This window comes from Leopardus geoffroyi, chromosome D2 (assembly GCF_018350155.1).
Source record: "Leopardus geoffroyi isolate Oge1 chromosome D2, O.geoffroyi_Oge1_pat1.0, whole genome shotgun sequence".
Lineage (NCBI taxonomy): Eukaryota > Metazoa > Chordata > Mammalia > Carnivora > Felidae > Leopardus > Leopardus geoffroyi.
Genome location: NC_059334.1, coordinates 47,884,610 through 47,904,735, shown reverse-complemented (window position 1 = coordinate 47,904,735; position 20,126 = coordinate 47,884,610). Strand labels below are relative to the sequence as shown.

At 50.8% G+C, this 20,126-nt stretch overlaps 1 protein-coding gene across 2 annotated transcripts in view; it reads right to left on the bottom strand.

Annotated features, from left to right (window-relative positions):
* Nucleotides 1-536: 536 nt before the first annotated feature.
* The window catches only part of CHAT (choline O-acetyltransferase), a 45,878-nt gene continuing 26,288 nt past the window's right edge, over nt 537-20,126 (bottom strand). For both annotated transcript variants that reach the window (XM_045438015.1, XM_045438016.1), the window contains 8 exons: nt 16,417-16,586; nt 13,823-13,923; nt 12,864-12,992; nt 10,143-10,265; nt 7,040-7,181; nt 6,835-6,897; nt 3,644-3,781; nt 537-1,884 (listed from right to left, as the gene is read on the bottom strand). In XM_045438015.1, the coding sequence (XP_045293971.1) occupies nt 1,615-1,884; nt 3,644-3,781; nt 6,835-6,897; nt 7,040-7,181; nt 10,143-10,265; nt 12,864-12,992; nt 13,823-13,923; nt 16,417-16,586 (1,136 nt within the window). In that variant the 3' untranslated portion in view covers nt 537-1,614. The remainder of the gene's footprint in view (nt 1,885-3,643; nt 3,782-6,834; nt 6,898-7,039; nt 7,182-10,142; nt 10,266-12,863; nt 12,993-13,822; nt 13,924-16,416; nt 16,587-20,126) is intronic.

The following is a 20,126-nucleotide window of genomic DNA, read 5'->3' as shown; positions in this document are numbered from 1 at the left end:
ACAGGAAGTGATTCTCATATCTTCTTGATGATCACAATCTCTCGGGACCACCTTAACTTTGGCTTTGTGCACTCTCTGCCCCTCCATCAGGGTTGTCTCTGGATACAGCCATTCCCTCCTCCTGGCCCCACTCCCCACCAGCTGTCTCCTCTCCCCACCCTCCCCTGCTGGGGGCAAGGAGAGTCCTGTTCTGCATTCCTCCTCATGGGGTTTAGTTGGAATCCCTGGGTAACATCCTCCACATAAAGGGGCCCAGCTGTCTGCAGGTGTCCTGCTTGGGTCACTGAGATAATTTTCTGAAATTAATTATATGGTAGTTTTCTTAAAATCCTCTCTTAAAAATGAATAAAACAAGGGGTGCTGAGTGGTTCAGTCGGTTAAGCATCTGATTTAGATTCAGGTCATGATCTTGGGGCTCATGAGTTCAAGCCCCATGTCGGGCTCTGTGCTGACAGCTCAGAGCATGGAGCCTGCTTCAGATTCTGTGTCTCCCTCTCTATCTGCCCCTCCCCTGCTCACTCTATCTCTCTCTCTTTCTCTCTCTCCCTCTCTCTCTCTCAAAAATGAATAAACATTAAAAAAATTTTAAAGATGAATAAAACAAAACAAATGAACAACAACAACAGAAAATCCCCAAAGTAACCCTCTCCTCTGTAGAAGGCAGATCACCTATAAGGGCATGATTCCTGTGGAGTGGGGAAGGAACGAGAAAAAAAAAATGTGAGTGGCAGGATCCTTGGGGACGTAGACTGGTCCTCCCTCCATCCCTGCTGCTTGGTGGGCACTGTGCTGCTTACTCTGCTGGACTGTCCTTAATGCCCCCCCACCCCAGGGAAGCAGAGAGCAATACCACTCTAGGGCAATGCAATGGCAGATGGTTCTTTTTCCCCTTTCAAAATAGCAGGACCAGATTTTCCAAACTCAATGGAAGGCTGCCCCTAGAAGATGAGATGAAAACCAGGAGACATGTGGTTTTGGGCCTGGGTCACTACATTTTAAAATAACTTGGGCTGTGTGTGTGTGTGTGTGTGTGTGTGTGTGTGTGTGTAGGGGAGGGGGTGTTTACAGTACTGTCTGGCTCAGTGCAGGCCACCCTGAATGCCATGATCAGACTGCTGTGAATCTGAAAACAAAGGCCCCTACTCTTCCCCCCCAAAAAAGAGGTAATGACCTGGAGTTAGCCTCTTTCTTCATGATTCATGTAGGGACACTGCATGTAATAGGTTGACTTATTCTTTTTTGGGGTCAAAAATCTCACCTGGACATACTAGGTCCTGCTAGGGTAGCAAACACCAACATTAAGCTTCTGATACCACACAGGGAAGGCACTGTAGACTTCCCCATCTCACCAAGGCTGCCTCAGAGCCAGGCCAGTCTTATTTCCCAGTACACAGGCTAGAGGTAACCTTGGTAAATAATGACAATTCCCATGAGTAATGAGGGACACTTTCCTCCTAACACTCCTGCTTTGTGTGATGCCTCAGTGTGGTCTCTGTGTTGGGCCCTGAGGATGGGAGCTACTGAAAGCTGGGGAGAGGGTGGGAAGCAGGGGTTTGGCAGGGTCTAGCAGCGGCAGAATGCTGGGTTTGGGGAGGTGAAATCTAGTGGCAGGAGTCAAGGTTGGTGCCCTTGAATGGGCCTTGTTGCTTTTTCTTGTGTTGCCAATGGCTTGCCCACCATAGACTGTGACAGACTACACAGGTCCCGCATTTCAATGAGGCTTTCTTCTACCGCTTTTGCAAACTTGGTAGAAGATGTCTCTTTGCAGCCATGAAAGCTGGAGATGCAGAAAAGGATGCTCTCTGGCTGGGGGTTGTAGCAGGCCCCGTACCCGTCGGGCACCACGGGACCATAGCAGCAAAACATCTCCATGGTTGTGGGCACCTAGAGGAGAGGACAGGTCAGAAGATGCTTGTCCTGAAATGTAACCTGCGAACTTGCTAGAATGCAGGGCGTTTCAAAAACCCAGAGGCCTCAACGGGATATTTGCTTCTCTTTTCCACCTGGGCGTTTGACTGAATTAACCAAATGAACCAATTGCTTCAGCATGGTTGGCCACAGGCAGAGTCATAAAAACAAACCTATCTAACCACACGATGTCAGAAGAAGAGGGTCCATAAGCCACTCCCTGGTAGGAAATGTGCTGTACTTGTAGAGTCAAAATCTCCCAGAGTGACCTGTGCTGGGTCTCAGGCTGAGACTCTCCTTCACTGGGAAGGCTGTTTGAGGCACTGAGGCAATCAGGGTAATTAACTCAATGGGACCCTGGTGGTACCCAACAGTTAGATGGCTTCCCAGAGGGAGTAATTTATGAACAGAAGGAAATCTGGCCTGTCTTCTTTGTCGATTTTCCCCACATCCTTAATTACTGTCAGTATTGCCTGGCTGGTCTGATTTTCTCCCCATAGCCCCGCCATGCACAATTACCCAGCATTGGGCATTTCAAAGAGTGCCATCAACTGGAGTTTTAGTTATGCACCTAATACATTTTGAATTCAGAGTGCTGAGATTTTGTAATCGGATCACAAATCAGGAAAATGTGTCTCTGAAGGCCTTCAAGCCATAAATGTTCATTTCTAGTTGGGAGGGAAAAAACACCAAACCACCACACCCCAAATTAATTTTATTAGCTGGTCTTACGGGGAAAATAAAACACATTCTTGAGTACTTGCAGGATGGGGTTTGTTTTAAACCTAAGGTTTCTGGTGCTCTGTGTCGGGCCTTCAGAAATGACAGCGGCCATTTTAATGGGGCAGAACAAACCATTAGTCTTGCTAATAGAGTCACCTCATTGTGAGATAAATTTGCCGTGCAACAGCTGAAGGCCGTAAAACCATTCCAAAGCACTTTTTGCCCACGGATGGTTTCCTGAAGAATTTATGTTGTTGCGTCCTGCCCTCGTTTATTCACGTCTGCGAGCTCACTGCCGTAATGACAAAATCAAATTACTGAGTGGGCTTTTATCCTCAAACACAACTTTGTCAGCCCCTTTTATTGCCCATGTCCAGCCTTTGGCAGATGAGGTAGAGTTTTAGTAAGCTGACTTCTGGGGGTTTATTTTCTTTCCTAAACTGCTGCCTTCTCTAGTGGATTTCATTCTTTCCAACAGTGGTCCTCCAACAGAGGGAGGATGTAGCACTAGTGAGGAGATGCTGGGATGGCAGCCAATCACCTGCTGTTGGCCACACAGACCTTTATAATAATGTCTGTGACCTGATTAGAGGATCCTGTCCATGCCAGGCACTGGGCTAGGCTTTCTACCTACATCGTCACCTCTTGTTGAGTCAGGACTTCACTCTAGTCCTATTGGGCTTCAGAACCTATGGCCAGCGTGGTGGAACACTACCCCTCTAGTAACAGATTGAAAGATAATAAGCAGTAATGATTAGGGCACCAGTACCCATCCAATCCACCTCTGCCAAGGTGGCGCCCATGATTATACCCATTTAGGCAGTGGGGAAACCAGCACTCTGAGCATTTAAGTCATTTTGCAAAAGGTCATGCAGCTTATAAGAAGCAGATCTGGGACTTGCCTGACTCCAACCAGTGGGCTGTAGTCACTTGGTTACACTAAGTGGCTTTTTAGAAAGCGCACCGGTTACACTAAATGGCCCCTTGGGTGACAGCTGCACTAGGGCTGTACCTGGCTGGTTGAGAGGATGAACCGGTTACTCATCAGGTATGTTTCATCCGTGAACATCTCAGGCAACTCCTTGCACATGTCCCGGGCCAGCTCCCGCAGCCCCAGCAAATGATTGTCGATGGCCATCCCTGTTATGGCCTGGGTAGTTAGGGACAAAGAACAGGACATAAGAATGGGCTCCCCTGCCCTCCCCCTTCTCTCTAGTCCACAATGCTAATGGTGACTGCAAGGGTCAAGGCTTGCACTTACCCAGTGCTTGCTGCAGACAGTGGGTGTCGGTGGCCACCCAGGACTGACCACTTTACTACTCAGCCTCTGCTTCTTGGACCCTTCCTATGTGCACAGGGCAAGTCCAGAGCAGGCTGGGTTCTAACATGAGCATGTCTGAGTTAAAGGTCTATGAGTCTGAGTATCCCTCACCTCTCAACCCCAGCATGGTCACCGCTCTAAGTGGAAGAGGTGGGCCAGGCCATTCCCAGTGACTTCATAGGTAGGAGAAGAGTTTGGGGAGAAGGATGGGTTCTGTGCCCTGTGGACAGATGGGGAGGGGTGCCCTGGGATATCACTGGACAGACTCTCACCACAACTAATACTTTGTCCTCCAGCAGAAGTCCAATGAATGAGTGATAGAGGACATTAAGGTCTGTTTCTAAATCTTGGTTGCTATTTCATGGGCCCAGAATCAGCTCAACTAAACTGGATTATAATCTAAGAAATCATTTTGAGACAGAAACTAGACATCTTAGCAGAGGCTCAGCTGATGTTTGCAAGAGGAAAGCTTGTTGAATGTAAAAAGATTTTTTTCTTTTTATCATAAGACACTTGAATTCTTATCAAAGGATAAAATATAGCAGTGGGGACTCCAGGATTTCTACGGAAGAGGAACTCAGAAGTGGTGGTGTGGCCGGTAGTGGGGCCGGGGCACTCATTTCATATCCTTCCCGCTTGAGGTGGCGTGTGTAGCATGCACACTGCTTTCACTTGGATTACATGTTTATTTGGGACAATTATGGGAAGTGATGTAGACTTGGGGGCCACCTCTGGCCTATAGTAGTGACCTCTGGGTCCACATCAGGGTAATTGTAAATCATAGGGGGTTCACAGTTGCATAAGATGCCCACTTAGTTGTTAGAGCCCCAGCGAGGAGGAAACCTCCATCACAATGAACTCTGTTCAAGTTTACAAGGCACGCTTTGGGATTTGACAACTGTTCTTTCTCAGTACAGAATGAACGCATAAAGATGACTCAGAGGCCCCAGTCTCTTCCAGTGCACCTAATTATAGGTTAAAAGACATGTCACACAACCTCAGCTCACTTTAGACGTGCCCCGTTAGAACAGAGGGGAAGAACTATGAGCCTATCTTTGAAGTGGGCGTACTTCTAATTTCTCTGGTTACCTCTGTGTCATCGCTGATTGGTGGCAGATCTGGAGAAGCAGCCACTCTCTGCAGCAGCCACCCACCCGTCTTCACCACCTCAAGCTCACTGTGGCAGCTGGGGTTGATTTAACAGATTGTTTGGATTAAGGCCACAAGTAGTAATGAGTAGAATGATTCATCACTCAGTCTTTCTTTCATTCATTCAGGGAATCTTACTTGAGCACCCACTGTGTGCCCAAGCTACTGGGTGCTGGGAGTGTGCGTGCTATGAAGGAAAAGCATAAGGTGTTGTGAGAGTCTGTGATGGGGCATCTGGTGCACACCTGCTCCTTCACTGGGATGTCCTTTCTCCACAACCATTCCCAAATACACCTGCCAGGAAGCTGGAGCTGCCTTTGCTTCTTTCCCCCATCCCTTACCCCATGTCACCAACCAGGCACCAGATTAACCTTCAAAGCATCCTTATAGCTCTTTCCTTCCCACCCCATCTCTTTTATTTAGCTGTTCCCACAACTTAAAATAGTTAACACAGCAGAAACCTAGGGCAATGCTCTAGAGGATTTTTTTTAAGTTTTTTTTATGTTTATTTATTTATTTTGAGAGAGAGAGAGAGAAAGCGAACAGGAGAGGTAGAGAGAGAAGGAAAGAGAGAATCCCAAGAAGGCTCTACACTGTCAATGCAGAGCCAGATGCGGGGCTCGAATTCACGAACTGTGAGACCATTCCTTGAGCCAAAATCAAGAATCAGAGGTGAGGCACCTGGGTGGCTCGGTTGGTTAAACATCTGACTTCAGCTCAGTTTGTGATCTCATGGTACGTGAGTTCTATCTCTGCATTGGGCTTTCTACTGTCAGTGCAGAGCCAGCTTCAGATCCTCTGTGCCTGCCTCTCTCTGCCCCACGTCTGCTCGACTTTATCAAAAACAAATACACATTAAAAAATTAATTAATTAATTAAAAAGGAGTCAGATGCTTAACTAACTGAGCCACCCAGGCACCCCACAATGATTATCAGTTAATATATTGATCACTAGTACAAGTAGTAGTTTATCCTCTGTTGTTTGTATGCAAATGATGGCTCTGCCATACTAGAAAATAAACTATTTCTCTAAATAAGGGAACATTTCCCTTAAAATTTTGATTTCACTGTTAATTTTCAGCAAAGCCTTTTTATTCATAGGCAATATGAATAAATAGAAAATAAGAAGGCAAAACCAGCCCTTGGTGGGAATAAATACTGCCTCACCTGCGATCATGCAAGGTGTGCAAGCCACCCCAGTTTGCCAGGCTTGGCCACCATCTCTCACATTTGACTTCTCTTGTATAAACTCTAAAGTGCTATAACATATTTGCTATTATTATCATTTTTTTTTTCAAAGACCATTCATCGTATTCTTGTAAAATCCATGTAAAAACAAGTGCTCTGTTGGGGCGCCTGGGTGGCTCAGTTGGTTAAGCATCCAACTTCAGCTCAGGTTATGATCTCGCAGTTTCTGAGTTTGAGCCCTGCCTTGGGCTCTCTGCTGTCAGCACAGAGCCCACTTCAGATCCTCTGTCTCCATCTCTCTCTCCCCCTCCCCCACTTGTGCTCCATCCCTCTAAAAAATAAATAAGCATTAAAAAAAAAAAGAGTGCCATGTTATCTAGTATCTAAAAATAAGAAAAAGGAGGCTCTGAGAGGCATGGCCTTGGCCAAGCCACTGGGCCCAGCTCTCACCCAGGTCCTGTGCCACGGCCCTACTCTTGAAGGCCCCGCTCTGGGCACAGCCCACAGTCATGAGTTCACCTGAGAGGGGGCGCCACATCACTCACCATGACTGTGTACTCAGTCTGGGCTCGGATGGCATCCTTCAGGAGCAGCAGCTTCTCTGAAGCCTGTCGACAGACCAGAGATGGGGCTTTAAAGGGCTACTCAGTGGCAAGCTAAAGGAGCTGGTTGTCACGGAGCCCAGCCAACAGGCAGCCCACCGCTGCCCCTCTGGCCTCCTGGAGACTCTTTAGACACAGCAGAACTTACCAGCACAGCAGCCTTATGGTCAGTGATGGCTCTCACAAAACTCAGCGCCTCTGGAGTTGCCGATCGAATGTTGTCCACGCGGCCCTCCTGGAATCGGCGAATGGACGCGCTCTCATAGGTGGGGACGAGTCTCCTGTGGAGCCTGCATAAGATGCAAGATGAATGGCAAATGGTGATGCAGTCTCAGGAAACCATAAACGCTGAAAGAAAAATAGCCTCGGCAGGCTTTATTTTTACAGTCCTGACTCTACTTGGCATAGTATTTCATTTTAATGTTAATAGAATTCTGGAAGAGATTTCCCAAAGAGTAGTGTCGGGGAGTCGCTAATATGACTTTCATACATTTGGTGACACTGTGTGGTTATAAAATAAAGAAGTGACTGGTAACTTTTCAAAAAACCCCAGTCTGGTGGGGAACCTAGAATTTTCTTCAAGATCTGATGAGTGTTTGATTAATAGCACAGAATGGAATAATTGTGCAATTAATCATTCACACCCTTGAGGGAATCCTGTTTTATTTAGAACAATTCAAGCGTGACCTATGGATGGAGGCAGGGAGGGGGCTTCACTGGTCACAAGTGGAAACTGCAGCAAAGGACCGCCTGTCCAGGGGCAGCACCCGTGGGCACCATGGCTGTGCCTCTCCTCCCTGATGTCTGGGACAGGAGTCACTCCCCACACCAGCCAGGGAAAGTCCTTTCATTAGGCATGTGAGCCGTGAGCACTCCTAGGCTTGCATACCTGGCTGGCACACATTTTTCTCACCAGTCAGTAAAGTCTTTGGTGTTGGGGGTGGGGAGGAGAAAGACACAGAATCACAGAGGGGCAGTGACAGCCCAAAGTCACATACAAGTCATGGTCCTGCATCTTGGCCTTGTCAGGGCACGTACCTCCCATGCTGGGTAAGCTCTAGGAGGAGAAAGGCCAAGTCTGATTCAGCACAGTGCTTTGTCCTGTAACTTGGTGAGAAGGTCAATCAACTTCCTGTACACTTATGCCTCATTTCCCCAAGGAGAAAGGACTCTGGCAGGGAGCTCATTTCTTCTATCTCTATGGCCCCAGGAGGCAAACGCCATGCTGAGCACAAAAGTAGATGCCATCACTGGCTAATCACTGATCAACCCCAATTTAGGCAGCTTCCAGGCTTCTGTAGACTCTAGGGGCAGATTAAAAAAAATTTTTTTGTTATGGCTTAGACTCTTGAAGAATGTTCTCCATGAGAAGCAGAGAAGCCCTATTTGGGCTACTCACAGGAGCCTTTGGCCACATCCACTGCTGGCCACATCCAGTGCAACAAAGATCATTAAGGGTGGAGGAGGCGGAGCTCTGTACAGTGTCCACTAGCCCCCTCCTAGATTTGGGTCCGAAGGGCTCTCTGAAGTAACACCTGCCGGCATCTCTGGTTGTGGTTCCAGCAGAACCTTGACCTCATGGCCCATTTCAGCCATGTGCCAGTATCAGAATGGCGACTGCAGTTCCAGACACCAGGACCTGCCACAGCTCAATGCCAGTGAGGCCTTTGTGTCCCCACGATGAGCACAGACCTCGTGTGGGGTGACATCAGCCTTCCCCAAGGAGTCCCAATGCTCTGAATGGCCGTAGCCACTTTCCTTCCCTGTGAGTTACCACCCCTCCAGGGGAAACTGGGATCTGGGTTGCTGTGTCCACACGAGTGCTGTCAACCCTTGCCCCAGCCTTATCGCAAGGTCACTTTATGCTCCCCACCGCCCCCCTCCCCCTTATATGGCAAAATGCAGGCAGATCCTGGTGGGGTAGTGCTATTTATCGCCTACGCCGGCTGATGAGTGCTGCTCCAGGAGCACTGGAGCCTTGTCTTTAGGATGATCCACTTTGCATTTTAGTTTCAGCCTCCTATCAAAGACTGCTTGGGCTCCCTGCCTTCAACCCTTACTCCCTTACTCCCTACTTTGCTGCCAACACAGGGCTACCACCACAGGGACTTCTCTAAGCTGCAGACCTGACTGTGCCGCCCCCCAGATAAAACTCCTGTCGTGTATTCTCACATCTGTGACTCAGCCCCTGATGCCTACTCTGTGCCGGGTGTGTGAGAGATACCCAGAGTGTCAGGCTTGGGAGAAACAGGCTAGAAAACAAAAATCAACAAATCAACAAACAAGGTAGCTCACACAAACAACTGCTATGAAAGAAAAAGAGGACACAATGGGATAGGCTAGAGAGCTGGATGGCGAGGGCCTGAGGTGGCTGCTTTAGATAAGGGGGTCAGGGCAGGCCTCTGAGAGCTGACACCAGAGCAGACCCCGGCAGAGGGGAGGAGGTGGCATGTGAAGAGTGGTGATGGCAACGGGTGGGTGGGCGGAGGCACAGCCAGAGCAAAGGGCTTGGGAGGAGGGCCCCAGTAGAGGCCAGTTCACAGGGAGACTTTCTAAGCCTGGACTTTGTTCTAAACATGGTGGAAAACCATTGGGAGGGTTCAAGGTGGTGAGTGATAGGATCTGATTTGCATATTTCAACGTTTTGCAAAGATGGGAGTGGAGGCAGAGACCCTGGGGGAGCATGCTGCAGTTAAGCAGCACCAGATGATGGGGGCGGGGGAGGGGCTGATGGTGATGGAGAGGGAAAATGGGGGGTGGGGGGGAGAGGTTCTGAGAGACATCTGGAGGATGACATGGTGGTGTCACGGGTGGGGAATGAGAGACAGGGACAAATCAAAGATGAGTTCAGATTCTTTGACTTGACCCACAGTGGGCGGAGGTGGGGGGTATGCTGGTTCCATGTCCTTATAAAGAAACAGGGCACAGCCAGAGGCTGGGTGAGGGCAAGAGTAGGAGCGGCCTCCATCACCCACGTTGTTAGCTCAGTGTTCTGGCGCTTTGAGCTCTGTGCACCTGTGCCATCACTCGGGCAAATTCCTGACTTGATGTCTTTCCTTCTCTTTTCTGAGACTGGATTCACACTTTGATGAAGTGGCACCTTCTTTCATGCAGCCTGCTCTGGTCCTCCCATCTCCTAGGCCCACAGGAAGTCATTCCTCCCTCTAGGATGCTTCTAGACTCTAGAGTCTAGGGCAGCTTGTCAGTCAGCCCGCCTGGGCAGCGTCATTCCGCCAGCAGGCTTTGCTCACCTGTAGAAGGCCAGCTGGAGGGCCACCTGAATGAAGGCATCAGGACTGCATTTCTGCTTCTTAATGAATGTTTTCCCGAAGATGTCAAACTTATAAACAGTAAAGTCGAGATTCTTTACTATTCTGTGGCAGAAGAAGAAGAGGTGCTATTACATGCAAAATGGAATGCACACACCACAAAGTCTAACCAAGTTGCTCAAGCTTGGTGTACAACCTAGTGCTCTGGAAGTTGAGGACACAGTCCTTGCCCACCAGGAACATATCGGGTGTCAGAGACAGGCCTTGACATACAGAAGTGGCAGAGGGCATGCCAGACCAGGGATCCCTGAGCTGAAGGTGAGGCTTGGCCAGGCAGGGCAGTGGCCCTGTTCTGGTGGTAGGGGAGGGGCCTGGGAGCACAGGGGCCTGAGAGGCATTTGCATGGGCAGGGAGAGCAGTGTCCTCAAACAAAATCCTAGAAGCCTCTTGCCCACAGAAGCAGGCCTGAAGGAGGCCATTCATTTGACCTGTTTGGGAAGGTGTGTCCCATATCGTCAGACTCTTTTGGCATCCTGGCTCTTCTGCCAGACTGGGCATGCCACCTTTGCCAGGGAAAAGCCTATTTCTGAGATGGCTGTAAGCCATGTCTCTTCACAGAGACTCTTCCCTGTTGTGCTATGAGAGGAAGACCTGGGGCCTCCCTGTTGGTCATGGCCACCCCAGCAAGGGCTGCTCTTCTGGGCTTGGCCGCTGACTATAAACCCCAGGAACTATTACTGAGCCTCTCATGGCATGCCCAGGTCCTTACTGCCCATAAGTCACTGTCAGAGTAACAGATAGATTCCCTGAGTCTACACTGAGACCCTTGAGTACCTGTCATCCCCTATTGACCAGTCTCTTTCTTCATGAGTTTGGGGTCTGGGCTGATTGTCCGTTGCAACATGGTCCGGCAGGGTCCACACCATCTGTCCACTGGCCATAAGTGAACACAGAGCCTTGGGCAGGCAACCCCAAGTCTCCACGCACATACTTTGTCAGGTTGCAGATGTTGCCTGCCTGCCCTTCCTTGAGCTATTCCCCCTTCCTCATGGGAGCTCAGCTCCTCAGCTCTCAGTGGGGCCATGTCAGGTTCTGGGGACCCATGGAGGCCCACCCCTCAGTCCAACCTGTTAGTCAACTGTCTCTAGACAGGCTGAGTTCATGGTCACACAGCCACCTGGAAACCTCTTGCCCAGGCCCTGCCCACACAGACACTGCTCCCTTCCACAGGTGGCCCAGGACCCCCAAGGCTTCTCCTGCTTTCTCAGCTTCAGGCCTCTCCTGGTTCCCCACTTCTGAAAAGAAAACTTCAGGGGCCCCATTCAGATCTCTGAAAATGAGTGGGGGTTTTCTCCACCCAGGACTTGCCAGTCTACCAACTCACTCTCCTAGAGGCCTGCTCATCCCAAGAACAGCCCCGTAAGGTTGTGATATCAGCACCATTTGTAGATGAACACCTGCGGCTTCTCCCACTCTCCTGCCACAGCCAGTCATCCTCCACAGCAGCCTGCAGTGGCCTTGCCCTTTCTACCCTTCAAGCCTGGCCATGATCTGTCCCACTCACCCATGCGCTTCCCATAATCTCCTCACTGGCCCCCTGAACCCCCCTGCTCAAAACCCTCCAGGGGCTCTTCACCACTGAAGGACAGCTTCCAGGTCCCATAACACAAGAACAGCAGTGTATTCACAATGTGGCCTCAACGTCCCTTTAGTGCCTCAGTTCTGCCAATTCTCTCAGTTGCTGGTTTCCCGGCCAGCCTGGATCTTCTATGAACCTGTACAAGCTTGAACAAGCTGCCTTTCTGCCTCTTCTCCCCTGCCTGCACCATGAACTCCTATCCATCCTTCAAGGCCCATCGTTGCAAAGCCCTCCCCCAATGTCCTGGTAGAATTCCACTCCTGTAGCCTCTGTGAGTTCGGGTCTGTATGCCTTTCCCTGGTTTTGGCACTTTATTGTGTCACACGTTTTGGTCTGAGGGTCTACTTCCTCCACTGAAGCATGGACGGCAGGCTCCGTGGTATATTCATTTTGATGTCCTCAGCCTTTCCACAGTCCTGGCACACTTAAAATTCTGTACATGTTTAATGAATGAGTGAATGAGTGAATGAATGAATCATGCTCACTTACCGAATGAGGGAATGAACAACCAAGGTCCGGATCTAGTTGCCAGCCTACAGCTCACTCCACAACTTGCCACCGTTCTAGTGCTGGCCCACCCAGAGATACCCAGACCCATCCTGGGCCCTCCTGCACGGTCCCGTTAGGGCCTTGACTGCCTCCCTCCTCTTGGGAAAAAAGGCCCCCTTGTCAAGTTGCAGTGTAAATTCAAGCAAATCAAAATAGCTTGGATTCAAATGACCTATGCAAACCGGTTGTTTACTACTCCCCCCAAAAGCAGGGGGATGATTTCCCCGTCTTGACTCTGCTCAGTCAGGTGAAACCCACGAAAAAATAGCTCCATGTTTGCATTTTATGGAAATGATGGATACTCCAGCAAGGTTATTTCCCAGAGAGTTGTAACTCCGCTTTAGTTTGAATACATTTCCATGATGGGGGTGGGAAGGAGTAGTGGAGGTGGGCAAGGGGAGGCAAAGAGCTGGGGTCTTTAGAAACTTCCAGGCTGCCTCTGGATATCCAGCCTGGATAGAGGGGGTTGTGGTGAGGTGGTAGCAATCACCCTAAAAGAGACTTGGACTTTGTACCGTTGAAGTTTTTCTGCTGAGGAGGCTAAGAGGCCTTGAATTTCCGGGGAGCATTTCCAACGCAGCCTCCTGGGGGCCGGGAGCTCGCTGACGGAGTCGGCTCGGACCAGCTTCTGGCTGCTCTTCACCCTGCAGACAGAGAGAGGTGACCTCGCGCGGCCCTGCCGCATGCTGCGGGCTGCCGGCAGCATGCGTCTTAGCTGTTGGAGTTTCAGTGGGTATGAGCTGTCCCTGGAAACACAGACTGAGGGTCAGAGGAGCCACTCAAAGGAGCACGTGGCAGAGCCAGGATTCCAGCCAGTTCTGCCTGACTCCAGAGCCCCGTATTTCTTTTCATGCTTTCCCACTCCACCGCTTTCCGCCACTGACATTTATGAAACACTTGGAAGGAAATTGAAGAAGCAAATTGTGTTGTTTTGTCCATGAGGGCTTTTAGGGATCCTAAAGAGTTCTTAAATCATGGTAGAGATTTAGAACTTAGATTCAGAGAGAAGATTCTGGAAGGAGAGAATGGGTAAACCACAAATAGAGGAAAGGGGTCGGTGTGTTTAAGGGATAGAGAAGCACTCAGTCTGGCCGGCTTGGAAGCTAGGGAGAGAGACGCAGCCCAAGGGGATGGAAGGAGTCAAGCCAGCCCAGCCCTGACTCTGAACAGCACTAGATGTTGCTCTGGGCTTCACTGGGCCAAAGCAGGTGTTCCTTTTTGGCTGAGAATTCTTTGCCAAGCTTTCTTCTAACCACCCAAAACCTGCTGTCCAGTCTGCCCCCCTCTGTCCATGGCAGATAAAGTGTATGATGTCAAGCTGGTTTTCAAACCTATCTTTTGCTAAGACACTTTCCGGACAAATGTGGCCCCCCCGACAGACACCCAAATTTTCCTTGGCCTAGCTTGGCAGCCCCTTGGCAGTCTGGCTTTGACTTCTATGGCTGTTGCAAAGGGGCCCCGCCCCCAGACTCACATGTGCTTGAGCAGATGCTCTGTGCACTGCACCAGGACGATGCCGTCGAAAGGGGAGTGTTCGCATACCACACCACAGGTGCCGTCTCGGCTCACCACAAACTGCAAGAAGAAGAGGTGAGGCACGTCTGGTAGCGTCTGCATTTCAAACTGGCCCCTTGGCTCCAGGCCAGGCATCCTCAACCTCTCAGGGACCTCTCCTCCAGGGACACCAAAGCACACGATCTCCCCAAAAAGAATGCTTCTGGAAATTGCCAAGACCTGAGAATATGGGGGCCTCAAGGCAGCTCTGTCGTGTGACCTCCTTCCCAGAAATGCTCTGGGCAGTGAGGGTGGAGCCCAAGGTTCCCTGGCTGAGGTAGCCCAGTGATTCCTGAGACCTCACACGGAAGCTGTACATACTTTGCTCAGGTCGTGGACAAGTTCCTTCAGCTTCTGTTAAACCCTGTTTTCCCATCACAGTGGGCACTGGGGCCACAAGCCTGGACAGCTTTGTGTGGTTATGTGTCTGAGTCCACCCTGTGTGTCTGGCTACCTTGGATTTTATTCCCAGGATCTAAACCAGTGTCTACCCCATAGTAGGTGCTCAGTGATTTTGTTGAATGAGTGACTGAAAGATAATGATCCAATTCGGTTGGTGTGCAGATTCCTAGGGAGAAACAAATTGTCTCTTGGTGGGAGTGAAGGAAGGGTGTTCTGAGGATGCTCTGCTCCCTGCTGCCTGGGCTTCGAGTCAGGGACCCAGATTCCAGGTCTGCCATTGCCACCTGCCAGCTGGGAGACCTTTAATTTTTTTTTTTTCAACGTTTATTTATTTTTGGGACAGAGAGAGACAGAGCATGAACGGGGAGGGGCAGAGAGAGAGGGAGACACAGAATCGGAAACAGGCTCCAGGCTCCGAGCCATCAGCCCAGAGCCTGACGCGGGGCTCGAACTCACGGACCGTGAGATCGTGACCTGGCTGAAGTCGGACGCTTAACCGACTGCGCCACCCAGGCGCCCCTAATTTTTTTTTTTTTTAACGTTTATTTATTTTTGGGACAGAGAGAGACAGAGCATGAATGGGGGAGGGGCAGAGAGAGAGGGAGACACAGAATCCGAAGCAGGCTCCAGGCTCTGAGCCATCAGCCCAGAGCCCGACGCGGGGCTCGAACTCACGGACCGCGAGATCGTGACCTGAGCCGAAGTCGGACGCTTAACCGACTGAGCCACCCAGGCGCCCCCAGCTGGGAGACCTTTAACCAGACATTTCAGCTCTCTGGCTTCAGTTTGCTCCCCTTTAAAATGGATGCAATAAGGCCCAGTTCACAGGATTGCTATGAGGATTAGAAAGAAGGTATAGGAAAGGTCCACAGGCACTGTAAAGATTTTACCAAGGCTGTACTTAGCCGACTTAGAAAAGGAACATACTCAGCATGTACAGAAGGGCTGGCAGAAAATAATGAGATTGAGATTTGATTGTTAAAGCGTACCCCAGATAAAGTGGGGCTGCCTATAGCGGCTCAGCACAGCATCACACTCAAGAGAGTCTGGTCCACCGTCCATAAACAAACAAGCAAACAAACAAGCTATTGACATTTTTACTGATACTCTTCCAGGATGCTGTAACAATCACACGTGAGCTGACTCTCCTCATGTCTTGCCCAGTCTCTCACATCATGTGCCGGTGACCCGAAGCTTTCCTCCCATTCTTCAATCTTCCCACGTCATCTTTCTCAAAACTCAACCCTTGCAGATTCTTTTCTCTTTTCCCCAACATCCCCTGCTTTCCTGTCCTGAGACTAGCTCTTGATCCTTTCAATTCATGTCCCTGGGAGCCTGTTTGGCTCCTCCAGCTCACCTGATCATCTGTCCTGCCCGTGGAAAGAGCCCAGAGGTGGGCACAGTCACCCATGTGAGGCAGGAGGGGAAGGCTGTGCCCACTCATGCATTAGTGATTTTCTGTCCCTGTCACTAAAAGAAAGGAAGGAAAACGGTGCCTTTTAAAAACCACTCCCAAGGCTTGCTATGTTTCCGGTCCTGTACATCCATTATATCATTTCTCTCCCACAGCTGCTCCATGAAAGATTACAAGCCATTAGCACCACTGGTGGAGGCTGAGACAGCCAGCACAGCAGCAAGAGAACTCATCAGGAATAGCAGAATCAATGTGCAAACCAATAAAAAAGGATAACCAGAACGTAGGGGCCAGAGAAAGCGGAAAATGAGATGTTGCCTAGAAATGCTTCTCAGTGTGAGCAATGTTAGCCCAAAGCATAGAGATCGCTGGCTATTTAATATGGTCATTATGAAAGTGATGTCCCTCACCTTATAGTGTGTGAAGGGAGATGGGGAGTGAGCCCCAGGTCTGCCCCAGAGGTCCCACATGCCTGGCACAGGCTGCAGGAAGGTTAGGGGTTTGAGTTGGGTTCGGGCACTTGCTCCAGAGAAGCATCCTGGCCAGTCCAGGGGCTGACACCAGCAGCACATTTCCAGTGCCTTCAGCTCCCTTGGCCCCCGATGCAGCATCCTGGGTAGCACAGGCCAGCGAGCCAGCCTGCTGGATGTGAGCATGTGCTGGCTCGGGCCCCTGGCCACGCCACCGGGGAGGCTTACCTGCAGGGACTTGTCGTACCAGCGGTTCGCCCCATTCTTGCTACAGCCTCCGCCGTGAAGGAGCTGAAGTGCCCTGTTGGTGTCGCTGAGCTCCATGCCTCCCGGGGCATCCAGGCATACCAGGCAGATGCAGCGTTCAATCATGTCCAGTGCGTCCCGGTTGGTAGAGTCTGCGGGCCAGGCAAACAAGGCCTTATCACCTACCCCCAAACCCTAGGCTTGAGGTCCCCTCCACGGAGTGTCACATATCACAGGCAGACACCCAGCCCTTGAGCCAGTCCCGACCCCTCTTTGAACCCCAGCGGGTGGGCGGTGAAGTCAGCCAGACTGTCCTGAGCTTCTGTGCGAATCCCAGCAGCCGGCTCACTCTCAGAGTCTCTGCGAGAGTCCCACTCACTCTTCATCTGTGGCCAGTTCTGCCCCTGGATGGGTGGTCACTGGCCCTGCCTTCTAGGATGAGGGGGCTCATGCAGGGCCTTCTCCACGGATGTTAGACCCACTGGCCAGATTTTGCCAGGGGAGGAGCTCCAATTCCCCCATTCAGCCGCACCCCCACCCGCCCCATTGTGGCACTTAAGAGCCACATGTGGCACATAGGCATGTTTATTTGTCCTGAACTACACTTTTTGAACATTCGTTGCTGAAATTTAAAAATCAGTCAGTTTCACATGAAAAGCTGAAGGGAGGGATTCAAGGTGTTGCCCTCCCTGCCCCCTGCCACCTTGGCAGTTATTTCAATGCAGAGGGCAGATGGAAGGGACAGGCTGCCCCAAAGCCATATGCGGGTGAGCCCATTGGGGCCATTTCAGGCATGTCACTAAAAGCCACTGAGTTGTGCAGGAGACATATCACCAAGGCAGCTCAGCTTCTCCATGGGGGACATTGGGCATGGGGTTTCTCTTGGAGTAGAGCTGGCCTGGCCAGATGGGCTGCCCTAGGCAGCCTCCTCCACCTCCACCACCTCCTCTATCCAGTCTTTTGGGCTGGATGCTGTAACAGGATGAAGTGCAGAGTTACCCCTCCCTCCAAGCCCCAGAGTATTCTATGCATGGAAGATGGGGTGCAAGGTATTTGGAGGCAAAGGGGCACTATGTGGCAGAGATTGCTAGCTGCAGATGGCAATACCCATTCTCCCTTTAGTCACAGAGTGCCTGGTTTTTGGTTGGCACAGGGAGAACCAGAACTCAAGCTACATTGCCCACTGCCAACAGCATTTAGAAACACAATGTGACAGCTTCTAAGAGAGCTCCTTAAAGATAACTAGCACATGCTCTTTGCCCCTCTTCCCACCTTCCTCTATCCACTGCTTGGAACAACGGTGTCATGGCTGGACCTCTAGCCTCCATTTGGACCATATGGATGCAGGGCCACATCCTTGCAGTGAGATGGAAGAACCCTAGACGCCATGTATTAGCTTTGGATGGCTTACTTCTGGTGTACACGAGAGAGAGAGAGAGAAAAACCTGTTTTCTTTAAGCCACTATTATTTTGGGCTTTCTGTCACACATGGCCAAATCTAATCCTAACTTATACCATCTGGTGATGTTGGGTTCAGATTCTCACACTGCAAGAATTGGCTGGAGCTGAGAAGCTGCACCCTTGGTTTATCATAGTCCTTTCTCATCCATTCAACCCCCTTGATCCCTGTGAGTATTGAAATTCGAGGTCCCTGTCCAGGAAGCTATTTGTCAGAGAGAAACATTCTGGGGGCCAAGGAGCCCTCCAAGATGACAATCAGGACCACCCCCATGCTGCTTCCTCTTGTCCCATTAAGGCAGGCACTTGGGCAGGCCCTGGTCCTGAGTGCTGGCTCTCCTATTTCCTGTAGTCAGCTGGAGTCCAAGCACACAGCCCTCTGCCTGTCCAGCCACACATACCTCTCTGCTCCTGCCCTTCCCCTCCTTATTGGGATCCATTTACTGATAGGTCAGAATTCTCTCTTTCAGAGCCCTTGGCTCTGGAAGCTTCTCTTCTTCCAGAGCCTCAAGCCAAAAATTATGCCCATCATCTCTCACAGCCATCTGGAAACTGCTTTTCTGAAGTCCAGGGAATGTGTGGGAGCAGGTGTGGCTTAGGTTCAGGATCTCCCCACAGCCTCTGTCCACCAGCCAGGTCCTGCCTGTGGGTTGGAGCCAGGCCAACAGCACCTTCCCCAGTCAATAGGAGGCTGAGTCTATATATAGCTTGATGCTGCCAACGGTAGTTTGTCCTTCCTTCTATCCAGCTAGGGACCTGGCGTGGCCCTCGATAAGGTTCTGTCTGTTCCTCCTTGCTCTTAGCCTCACCCCAACCTTTCTGGGCTGCACCCTCATTGGGGTGTGTGGTGACTCTCCCCCACCCCAGTGGAGTGAGACTTGAGTGGGGCCGTTGTTCTGGGCACACAGATGTCAAGGCCACTTGGGTGTTGTCTGTTCTGCCCACATGATTTCTCCAGTTCATGAGAAGTGTCCACATATAATCTCATGTGAAGAGAGTCTGCAGTACCCACCCATTCCCTCCCTCCCACTTCTTGCAAATCCCTCTCACAGTGAGTCTTCCACTCTGGGAAGGAGGTTGACAGGCAAGCCAGCCCATCCTTGGGTCATCTGCTCCCCACTGCCTATCTAGATGAGGGCTTGGAGAGCACTGCACTTTCAGCACTGCTCTTGATCCCAATGGTGCCAGGATGACTCAATATCTTCCACATGGCCTCCTGGGATTTCCTGGAATCTGATCAACTTCAAGGCTTTAGGCCATGTCCTGAGGATCTAAAGATTTACCAGCTGAAGCCTTCGGGAATTGCCCTTCCCTCTACTCCTCAGTGTGGTGCTGTCACTGGGTTACCCTCTTCAACCTGAAATGACTTCTATTGCCCATGAAGTTGAATCTAAGTATAGCCCTTTGGGCCCAATGGCTCATCATGTTGCCCCTCTGGGGATCACTTCCCCTGAATCCCTGCATGGACCTCATACCTCCTGCTACTCCCTAGACACCTGGGTCATTCATCTCTACATCATAGCATGGATGGGGGCTCCTCTCCTACTCCGCCTATCAGAGCTCCACTCATAAACACCTCCCAAGCTCCCCGATCCTCTAACAGGGCTGGTACTGTGCCTGGCATGGGGGGTATGGCCCAGACAGAGTTCCTGCACTCCAGAACTCCTCATACCCAGAGCATGCTAGCTCAGCTGCTTGCTCGGGGCAGACAAGCAACCTCTGCTCTGTCCACCAGGCTGACCTATATGGTGCCTGGGTTCAAGGCTGGACTGGTCCCCTCTATACCTGTTGTCTCCTATTGCACTGTTCATGACCCTACAGCAAAAGGCCCTGCTGCTGACCTCAGACCTCCCTATACTTTAAGCAGTCACTGCCAGTCCAGCTCCAGAAACCCTGATCTAGTCCACTCTCCCATGTCTGTGAGCTTGTAGAGGGTGAGGCCTGGGTCCCTAGTCCAGGTGGGCACAGGAAAATGTCCATGGCTGACAGTGGACTTGAGAGTGTATATAGACAGGTGAGGCTGAGATCTGTGTACACAGTGCAGAGTGGGAGCCTGGAGGAGTCCATCTGGCTAACAGGAAAGGTCAATGGCCTCTTGAGGGTGAGAAAACCACTACCCTCAGGGCATAGAGCCTCGTGGGATGGGAGAATGGTGAGAGATTGGGAGGGGATGGAGATATGGAAGGGATTCCTCACCCTTTGCAAGGCTCCCAGGCCTGCCCTTCTCTGCTCCA